Source organism: Nematolebias whitei, chromosome 9 (assembly GCF_014905685.2).
Source record: "Nematolebias whitei isolate Nwh7 chromosome 9, NemWhi1, whole genome shotgun sequence".
Classification (NCBI taxonomy): Eukaryota; Metazoa; Chordata; class Actinopteri; order Cyprinodontiformes; family Rivulidae; genus Nematolebias; species Nematolebias whitei.
Window position 1 is genome coordinate 24,708,079 of NC_056506.1, and position 10,991 is coordinate 24,719,069.

The following is a 10,991-nucleotide window of genomic DNA, read 5'->3' on the forward strand; positions in this document are numbered from 1 at the left end:
GACTATATTTATATAGCATCTTTCTATCTTATCAAGACACTCAAAGCACTTTACAACACAATATGTGCCTCATTTACCCGTTCATACAGCACTCTTACTAGATCTGTGCAAAGCTAATTGAACAAATCATTCTAAAGAGACTAATCAGAGCTTTATCACATTCATACACTGATGGGACACATACAGTAAGAGGCAATGAGGGGTTCAGTGTCTTGTCCAGGGACACTTCGGCATGTGACTGTGGAGGAGTGGTGGCGCAGAGGTTAGATAGGTGGGCCTGTGATCCGAAGATCGCCGGATCATGCCCCGGCCCCGACAACATCAAAATTGTGGGTGGGGTAAGTGAAGCACCCACACTTGCCCCCATCCTCATTCGCCCCACTCTGGGCCCATGAGCAAGGCCCTTAACCCCCATCTGCTCCCTAAACAGGTCTCTCTTGAAAATGATATCTCGTGGCTCAACGAGACTACCTGGATAAATAAAGGGTAAATGAAAAAAAAAGACTGCTGGTGGATTTGAACCCCCAACTCTTGCCTTGAAGGACGGCTGCTCTAGCCACTCAGCCACAGCCGCCCCTACGTTAATTGAGAGTTAGATGTGAAGATTTAAGTAATCCTTTAGGCCTTGTTTGGACCTGGCACTAATATTTTCATGGGTGATTTGAACAAGTCTGATAGAGAGCATTCACACCTGGCAATTAAATCTCCATCTCAATGCAACAGGTCCAAGACAGAAACTCAGACATCCCTCTCACTCTCTCCTCCTGTGTGACCCCAAGGCGTTCCCAGACCAGAAAAAATACACTGTCCTTCCAGTGTGTTATGGGTCGGGCTCGGGGCCTCTTAGGGATGTGCCCAGAAAACCTCCAAAGGGAGGCGTCTTGAAGGCATTCCTAATCAGATAACTGAACCATTTCAACTGACTCATTTTGATCCAAAAGAGCAGCAGCTCCACTCTGAGCTCCCCTTGGAGAATGGAGCTCCTCACCTTCTCAGTAAACCACATTACTAGACAGTGTGGCACCTCTAAGGATGAGCCAGGCAACCCTACAAAGAAAGCTCATTTTGGCCGCTTGTATCCTGGATCTTAAGCCCCAAGTATACTGCCGCGTACGTACGCGTGTACTGTACGCAGAGGGTTCAGACTTTGTACTCCAGCGTACACCCTGAGCAGCTGCAGAGCAGCTTCACATACAAGGGGCGTTTACCTTCGGGACAAATTGAGGTTGCCGATTGGTCATTTGACACGCCTACTGGATTGATTGACATGTCGGAAAAAAGAAAAAAGCTAGCGCTGGCAGCCTCAGCCTCAGCCGCAGCGGAGTTCTGTGTTTATATGTTGTTAATAAAAAGATCTAAAAATTTTTTTAAAAAAAACAGAGCGCTGGCTCTACAGCCCACACATCAGACCAGTCCACCAGGAAATCTCCAGACCCTCCCGCAGCCATGCTGGACCTGAGTTTAATTCGCTTGTGACAAATTCCTTCATTTCTCACCATTTCAGTCATGGTATCAACGGAGGTGGAAGAGATCACTGCCTCTTGGCAAAAAAACACAAGAAAAGGCCAGATCAGGGATGAAGAAGGGGAATTTAATACATTGGTGTCGCATACAAAACAGTTCATCGCTGGGCAGTTTATTGTGCAACACCGCGTATGCGTATGCGTATGCGGTTGTAAAAATTTGAGCTTTGCACGGACATGCCCTGGGGGGTACGCTCGTACTTCCGTATACGTACGTGCGTACCTCTGCGTATGGACGTACGCGGCAGTATACTGGGGGCTTTATTCTTTGGGCCATGATCTAAACCTCATGATCAAGGAACAGCCCTAGCAGAGCTCAACTCATACCAAGAAATTGACTTGACTGTGTGCCAAGAATGCAGACAAGGCTCCTGCTTAGATTATACAGGGAACAGATAGCCCTTAAACCACATCCATCCATTCTTCCTTCCTTCCTTCCATCCATCCATCCATCCATCCATCCAACATCTTTACTCATTTTTTTATTTTTCAGGACTCAGGGGTCACTGGTGCCCATGTCCAGCAGTCACTGTGCAAGAGGAAGGGTGCCCTTTGGACAGGTCTCCAGTCCATCACAGGACCACATAGAGACAAACGAGACAAACAACCATTCACTCTCTCACTCAAGACAATTTGGAGTTTTCAACTAGCCTAACATGCAAAAGACCCCCAAGGACTCTGTGAGGTTGACGCAGCAGGACACAGGACGTTTGAGGTAAGTCGTATTGTGTCACTTCCTGTTTTCTCTGCTGGTAACTGGAGTAATTTGTTTGCTCGTGTAATCTTTTAGTTTTACAATATTATCTGTAGCATTTAACATCTTTTATTTTCTCAAACTTACAGTAACTTACTTTTACTTTTTCAAGTTATTTTTGTTTTTAATCATATATTACTATAAATATATAAAAGAGGACAATAAAAATCAAACCTTCATTGGGCAAAAGCTCTATGGGTATTTGGTCCTTCTTGATGGCGTTCTTCAGCACACCGGTGTAGTGCATGACAGCTACCTGGCTGTGCAGAGTGGTCTGACGGGGCTCTGAGCTCAGGTTCTTTACCACAATGCTCAACTTGGCATCACAGCCCATCTTGGGCCCCTCGCCATCTATCTTCACTTCCACATGCACATCTTCTGCTGCAGGAGCACAGTAGACGTCTGGCTTGCTGCCATAGCGACTTGCTGTTTCTACAGAAATGCGTTCCTCCTCTGAATCTGGAGGAAAGAAGAAGGAGGAAGTGAGTGAACCACTTTCTTTGATTTCAGGATTTATTAAAGACTACAAGAGCTCCAGTACACCGTATATAAGGTTAACAAAGATACATATTTTCATATTGTAAAAGAATGATTAATGGATCAAATGACAAAATGTACAAGTTGCTGATATTTCTGTCAGCTTTTATAGCTTTGATTTACTTTATAAGTGCAGTAAATCAAGTTATGAGCCCTGTACCTTCTGGATGTTTGTACAGAAGTGTGATATCTTCTCGTTCATCAGAGCCCACAGCTTTGGTGCTGATGCAGTGGCCGACAGCTTTCTTCTCGCTGAAGATCTGGCTGAATGTACCATCTTGATTCCTTTTCCAGTAGATTTTATCACTGTTGACCTGACAAAGAGATACCAAATAGGACCACACCTTCTAAAGCTTGATTGTACAGCTAAAACTAAGATTTTTTTTTTAATTGCTTACTTTTGTCAAAATCAAACGTTATAAACCCCTGCACCCTTAAAGTGCTCTGTAATGATGCATCTTTAAACAAAATCCCTAGTTCAAGATATTAAAAACATGTCAGGTTGGGAGGCAAAATATAGAATGCTTTTTCAAGTCAAATGATTGTTCTTCAAAATCCTAAAACCTGCAAATTAGAGTAGAGCACACATACTATTCTAACACTGACCTCAGCAAAGACGAAAGGTGTATCGTGTTTGAGGTACACGTGACCAGAGCGGATGGCACTGATAGAGGCAGGGCCACAACAGAAGATGCCTTGACTGGTCTCCTGGGGAGTGGAGTCAACAGCCTGCCAGCCTCCGTTGCCAGGAGGAAGGTCTGGTCTGGTCATCCAGCAGTCATTCCACACGTGAAAGTTCCTACAGGCAGATAGTCTTCTCAGTTCACAAGATTTCAGTTGTTCAAGTTAAAGCCCAAAGTGATATTATGTTTTCCAACAAGGTTAAGGCAGGTTATCTGGACAGATTCTTCTTTGTTGAGTTCAACAAAGAAGAATCCGTCCAGTTAACCTGATTTAACCTTGTTAGATTTTTCTACCTGGATTATTGATCAGGACATCATTACGTTTTGTAAACCTGACTCCCTGTGTCTTGCAAAAGAGGAGCAGTTTGGCTAATTACTTTTTTGTGTGTGTCACGTTTAATTCTTCAATTCAATGTAGAGGTTAAAAGAGGTTAATTAGTTTATAACTGAAGGGTAAATGTGTCATGATCAGCAGCTCCCGCTGGCCCCCCATCTGCTCACTTCCCTGCCCCTTCATGCCACAGCTCCCTTGTTTTCATGTTTCTGTTTACTTTAAATGATTATTTTTTGCTTAGTCATGCTCTGCTCCTGTCACTTGTCACCACGCCCCCTCAGCTGATTCACAGCAATCAACCTTCATGCCTCTCACCTGTTCTCTCCACTACTTAAACTCCATGCCCACACTCACTCAGTGCAAGATTATTAAACCTTCCACGGCCCCTGATTCTCAAGCCATTCATAGTTTCATGCCTGAACTTCAAGCCTTGTGTTTTGGACTACGACCTCACGCCTGCCTCTTGGATTTATCGCTCTGCCTGTCGCTCGTCTGGTTTTTGCTCTGCCCTTCTGACCCTGGTACGACAACTTTTTCTGGCCCTTTGACTCTGGATTTTGGATTACCCTTTGGATCTGTTTTAAGAAATCTGACTCCCCATGCTTGACCCCTGCCTTGCCTTCTGGACCACGACACTACCTCTTCTAGATCCTACAGCTGCAATTATAAATAAAACTCCAAAAAAGTTCAATCTGGTCCTCTGGACATTCAAAAAAGCAAAAAACAAAACAAAACAAAAAAATGTAGAAACGTTTCGTCTCTCATCCAAGAGACTTCCTCAGTCTGAGGTGCTGTTTTCAGCTCAGTCTCCTAAATAGCACCTTCTCATATACCTTCTCTTTATAAATAAAACTGTTTTCATTTTTTACTCTTGTGTCTTGTCATTCTGAATCCAAAAGCCTGGTTTCGTGACAAAATGTGGCTAAGCTTTTATTTTAAATTGAACAAAGAAGGGGCTTAGTTACAGAAAACCAATTAACATTTCTTAGGATGTAGTAATTAGCTGCATCATAACTGCTGCCTACTTCAAAGATAAAGGGTGTAATAAACATATGGAATAAATAAACTCATCTAGTATGAGGGTACATTAAGTGCACTAGTAAAAAGCAGATTATTTTCAGTAGTTTGAAATGATTGCTGAAATCGCATGATTTTTCTGGGCCTTCAGCTTAGTGGGAAATACTTTTGAAGTAGAGCTAATTTAGAGCATTTAGCAGCAGTCACCTCTACAAGTATTGTGCTGTCTTGTGCAAAGTTCTTTATCTTACCAAACAGAGTCACTATTGAGGTAATCAATTGGCTCCAAATTTTCATCAAAATAGACGTCTGTCGTGAGGGACACATCAGTGTCGTGTGCAGACTGGAAGTTGGTCACACTGCGGACAGGTATGCCAAGACAGCGCAGCACTGATAACAAGAAAAGACAAAAGAGTCACATGATTTTGCCATTTGTCAGGCTGAACAGATTTTGCAAATTATATTTTATATACTTTTGTTGTGTAGGGGAACACCACCTCAGAAAAGAACACCTCTTCTCAGCTCAAACAGAAAACGAGTTCACCTCATCTCAAACAAACATCTTTCATGTGTTTTTGTGTTTGAAACTGTTTAAAATAAGATGCATCTTATTTCCATTGGAACAAACAGACATTGTTTTGCAGGTGTTCAACTCAGCTCACAAACTTCTTAGTTGACACTAATGTGAGTGTATTTAAAAAACTTGTCACTGTGTTAATCACTGCCAATATGAACTCATTTCCCATGAAACGGACAGATCGTTTTAATGAGTTTTGATTCAACTGACCTTGAAGTTTGAAACATCTGCTGAGATTTTACCTTTATCAGAAAGGAGGATTACTCCCAGGATAGATTCCCATGCAGATAACACATGAAAGAACCCTTTGTTAATGACATTTTCTTTTCAGGAGATGAACAGCGACACCTTTTGATGAACATTGCATGTTAGTGATTCTGTCTTATTTCATACCTGAATGTTTATCCATGAAAATGTGTGTTTTAAGTAATCTCTCTTTAAGATAATCATTTGTCTTATTTGTCTCTTTTGAAAGAGTAACTTTTAAAGCAGACAGAGAAAATGGACTTTAGACTTTATAAAACATGACAAAGAGTTAGGATCACCTCTTCCGAAAGGCGGACCTTTACCTCTGAAACACACAGACAGTTAAGTTTCACTTCTTCTTCTTCTTCTTCTTCTTCACTACTACTACAAGCACATCTACTTCTCAACTTCTGCTACACACTGACTGAGGCTTCTTCTCATGAAGACTTCACTTGAGCTCGGAACTGGGAGAGAAAAACCCAGTTTCTACATGGAAGAGAAGCATCCTTTCTGCACAGAGATGGGACAAAAGATACAGAAGAAACCCTGCAGAACCAGAAGCAGAACCTGGCATTAACCTGAGATTTGTTACCAGAACCATCACAACGCAGAGGAGTGAACAAATCCCAGCTGACTCCCATATGGACCCTCGTCCCTCTAAGATGACAGGTGAAAAATCAGCCTCTCAGTCACCAGAACATCTGGGCTGGTACCATTTTTAAGCAGCTGTTGTACCATTCCTGACCATCTCATTCTGGTAGGAAAAAGACTGTTAATGCCTTTCTGGTGATCATACTTTGTTCATCACAATAATCTTATCAGACAAACTACAGCTCACTTTAGACACAATTTAAACTACTTCACAAACAGAACCAGTCCAAACTCTGCCTTTTTAAGTTTCACTGATTTGAATAATCAAGTAGACCTTTGATACAAAGCTATTTGTTATTCATTTGTTTACTATGCATAATTTTCATCACATATATCACAGATTATTATTTTTATAATAAAATCCATAAAATCAACTGAATTTGTGATTATTTTGGCATATCTGTGTGTATTAACTGATTTGATGCCCTTTAAACACAAGAAAGAACTCACGTTTCAGTTTACATTAATTTGGGGTTAAACGAGAGACTGATTTTTCCTCTAAAACAGAGGTGGTGCCCAAACAATGAGGTTATTTGCATAATAAATGCATATCTTATGAGCTTAACACATAACTGATAATTTACAATACATATCCAGCCCCATATCCCTCTACAGTTGGAAGAATAACAAGATGAGCTTAAAGACTGACTGAAAGCAACAAATATAGCTCCATTCATGATAAAAGTAGCAAAGTATGACAAGATTGCCAATGGCAATGAGGCATTCAGGTTGTATTTGAAAAGTGTTGATGACATCAAGGCATGGATGGCTTCAATTGTTTACGTTTTAATGATCAGAAAACTGAAGTCATTGCGTTTATCTCTAGCTCTACCACCGTTACTGATCCCGTATATCATGACTCTCTTAAACCATATCTTAAGCAGTCTGTTCCGAATCTCGGGATGGTTTTAGACTCTGACAAATCAATTCTGTTCTGCAGAAAAGCTTCTTCCAGTTAAGGCAGGTAGCTAACCTTAAGTCGGTGTTGTCCAGATCTGACCTTGAAAAACTAGTTCATGCCTTTATCACTACCCGACTGGACTACTGCAATGCTCTCTATGCTGGGGTCAGTCAGGTCTCCATTTTGCATTTCCAGCTCGTCCACAATGCTGCTGCTCAACTCTTAACTCAAACTCGTAGGTTAAAACATATCACACCAGTTCTGTCCTCACTTCACTGGCTCCCGGTATGTAGCAGAATTGATTTTAAAATTTTCCTGTTGACCTTTAAGTACATAATTGGCCTCGCACCTTCTTATCGCTCTGAACTATTGGAACCATATGTTCCTTCTCGGGTCTTGAGATTATCTGATCAGTTGCTTTTGGTTGTTCCAAAAGCAAAACTGAAACTTAGAGGTGATAGGGATTTTTCAGTCATGGGCCCCAAACATTGGAACAACCTGCCCCCCAACATTAGGCAGGGCACTTCTCTTCCTGTTTTTAAATCTTTGCTAAAATTCATCTGTGCTCTGGCATTTCACACAGTGTGAGCTGATTTACCATTTTTTGTTCTGTGTTTTAGTTTTTCTTTGATGTTTTTGGTACTACCGTTTTTATCCCCATTAGATTACTCTCATTGATTTTTTTTATTAAGCACTTTAGTAACAGCTTCTGTTTTAAATGTGCTTTATAAATAAAGTTGACTTGACTTCACCCATGGATAAGTATTAGAGGCATGTGTAACTCAGGGAGTCTCACATGACAGCTCTGTCCTCGAATTGACACAGTGATTGTAACATTGTGTTAGAGATTTAGCCAATGAAATATCACATTTACATGTAGATTTCTGCTTTAGCTGACAATAATGCTTCTGAACCCTTTCAGGTATCTTCTGTAAGTTTTTTTTGTGTGTAAAAACACAAAAAAACAAACATCTGTTCTCCATTTGGGTTGTTTGTCTTCACTCTGTGATTCCTTCCCTTGCAACGGTCATACCCTGCACACCATTATATTAAATTTAAATTGCTCTTACGTACTTGTTGTAGTGACTCCAGAGAAGACCCAGCACTGCCCATATTTCACAGGGATTCCATTAGTGGAGTGGTATTTCCTCAAGATCTCCACACTACTGCTCCACGCCGAAGGAGAGACGCCCTCAGAGTAATCCCCTGACCAGTTCCCAACCAGGACGCCATAGTCATCCTGAGCATTTATCTTAAAACCACCACAGTGCTAAGTCATTCATTGATCTTTAAAATTTGTTAAAGGATTGGTATTAATAGTCGTGTAGTGTTGTTATGCACATGCTCACCAAGGCAGATAAAACTCTGACCACATTGACAGGATCCCCTCGGCCAGATGGGGGCATGTCGCTCTTTTCCAGGATGAACAGGCAGGCTTCCAGGACTCCCTCGTGAAACTGTAATGGATATACGGACAGGATTTAGATTGGAACCATTTTAATTTACACACACACAAATAGTTTAGAGTCACTGCAGACATGGTTGCAACATGTACTGTACAGCAGGAATGTAATGCAATTTAATAGCTCTCCATTTTTTAAACTTTTTTTGGAAAAAGTAGACCATTCTGCTACACAAAGAAAGCTTGCAACAAATTATACTAGTGTATGAGCCAACACTTGATCTCAATACAAGTATTGTATGCATCTAAAGGTGGGTAAACGTCTACTACTAGGTATCGTAAATGAGAACAAAGTTCTTTTTTTTTTTTTACCTCCCAAGTTTTTAAAAGCACTCTTGCCTTTGTCTTAGTTTTGAGGCCTCGTGGGTCATTTTAAACCAAGGGCAACAAGAGGGTTAATAGAATAGCCAGGTCATTTTTGAGTTGACGCCTTGTCCATTAATTATCAATAGTTAGTCCCCTTTCAGTGGTGACATCAGTCACAAAGCACAGGGTGTGCAGAAAAGGGTGGAAGTCTTTCGCTAGGCTAGGCTAATGGCTAGCCAAACAAGGACATGTTGTATTTAGTTTTTCAGACTTCTAAAACATTTCTAACTCTAAAGTGTCATACTGTTTTGAAAGAATGGTACATAAACTAGGGAATCAGGGTAGTGCAGTTGATAGAGCTGTTGCCTCCAGCAAGAAGGTCAGCAGATTGAATTGCAGCTGGAGGCCATTCTGGATGGAGTTGGCATGTTCTCTCAAGTGTGGGTTTTCTCTGGGTGTTCCTCCCACAAACAAAAACATGTATGTTAGGTTGATTGGTAACTCTAAATTCTTCCTAGGTGTGAGTGAGAGAGGTTGTCTCGTTTGTCTCCATGTGTCCCGATGATGGACTGGAGACCTGTCCAGGGTGTCCCCAACCTCTCATACAGTGACTGCTGGATATGAGCGACCCGAAAAAGAAGACGCGGGTAAAGATAATGGATGAATAGATGGTACATAAAGTAATTTAAAAAAATTGCATGACACAATTTTTTTCATTTGATGTTTTCTCAACCAAACAGCATAAATGTTGCAATGCATATGTATGTGCAGAGCATAGATCTTGTAAATGTCGGTGCCCTGAAGCTGCTAACTATATCTGTCCACTGGGCGTTAACTTTTTTTAAGCCCAGCATACTTGTATTTGCATTACTACACAAATGTTTGTGTATTTCAGTGTAGAAAACTTTATCAAACTAAACAAGCTGATTTGACTGATGAGCTAAAGTTCTGGCCAGTTGGGACCGCACGGACTGCTGCCATCTTAAAACAGCTTCAAGGACAAAAATGTTAATGCTATTCATGAAAATATTGCTTTAGTAACTTTATATTGTGTTACTTTTACATTAGAGTGATATATTTTTTTTTATCAAAATCAAACTGTATTTACACTGGAAAGTGTGTAGGTCTGTGTTTTATTACTATTACAAATATATATATAGAGTGTGTTTTTTTTTTTTTCTTAAAGGAGCATGTTAGGCAGGACCTGGCAGAGACACTATCTGACACAAAAATAATGGACCTTGTTAAAAAAATATATTTTCAGAGAGATTTAAAAAATGCAATTTCAATCATGTTTGTGCCTCCATACTTTGGCTTCAGACAGTTATTCTCCAACCTTCCATTCTGCAGAATGTTTTTAATAAAAATCCTTATTGGTAATACACTAAAAAAAACATAAAATTTCATGTAAATAACATTTTAATATAAAATATATCTGTAGTGTAATGGTTTATGATAGCTTTTTTTTTTTTTAACTGTTGAAATGATTGAGACTTCAGTGGCTGTGAACTGTGAGAACAGTCCACACTGTTTTAGCCCCCAGAACTAGTTCTTATCTTGTCAGTCCAACTAGACTTTACATTTCTTTCTGCAAACTGAGGTCATTCAAACAGTTGTCTATGACAGTTTTACAACAGATGTTAAATGTTTATTATCTTTCAACAGAATTCCATTTCAAAAATACACCATCTCTGAGAAATTGTTTTTTAGCTGTAGGGAAATTCTGATGTATTTACGGAGGGCTCAAATATTGTAAGGTGTGCCACAGGCTGAAGGTGCAGTAATTATTGTTCAGAAACAGAAGCAGTATTTCCTCCAGTCTCTACCTGCCCAAAGTTCCATGTGCGAGAACCGATTTGTTTCTCTGTGCCATAATAAATCCTTCCTGTGTCGTTCAGCACATACTCCTTCCGCTGCTCCTCGTCATCCAGGAACACAGCATCCTCTGAAAGGTACATAAATCACAAAACATACAGTTTTCTTTTAACACTGAACTTATA

The 10,991-nt window shown here is 40.5% G+C and overlaps 1 protein-coding gene across 1 annotated transcript in view; it reads right to left on the reverse strand.

Moving 5' to 3' along the window:
- Positions 1 to 10,991, reverse strand: part of tgm1l1 (transglutaminase 1 like 1) — a 28,306-nt gene that overhangs the window by 1,411 nt on the left and 15,904 nt on the right. The window contains exons 5-11 of the mRNA XM_037682132.1: positions 10,818 to 10,936; positions 8,573 to 8,680; positions 8,298 to 8,475; positions 5,100 to 5,238; positions 3,421 to 3,613; positions 2,975 to 3,128; positions 2,452 to 2,736 (exon numbers count right to left, since the gene is read on the reverse strand). Of these exons, the coding sequence (XP_037538060.1) occupies positions 2,452 to 2,736; positions 2,975 to 3,128; positions 3,421 to 3,613; positions 5,100 to 5,238; positions 8,298 to 8,475; positions 8,573 to 8,680; positions 10,818 to 10,936 (1,176 nt within the window). The remainder of the gene's footprint in view (positions 1 to 2,451; positions 2,737 to 2,974; positions 3,129 to 3,420; positions 3,614 to 5,099; positions 5,239 to 8,297; positions 8,476 to 8,572; positions 8,681 to 10,817; positions 10,937 to 10,991) is intronic.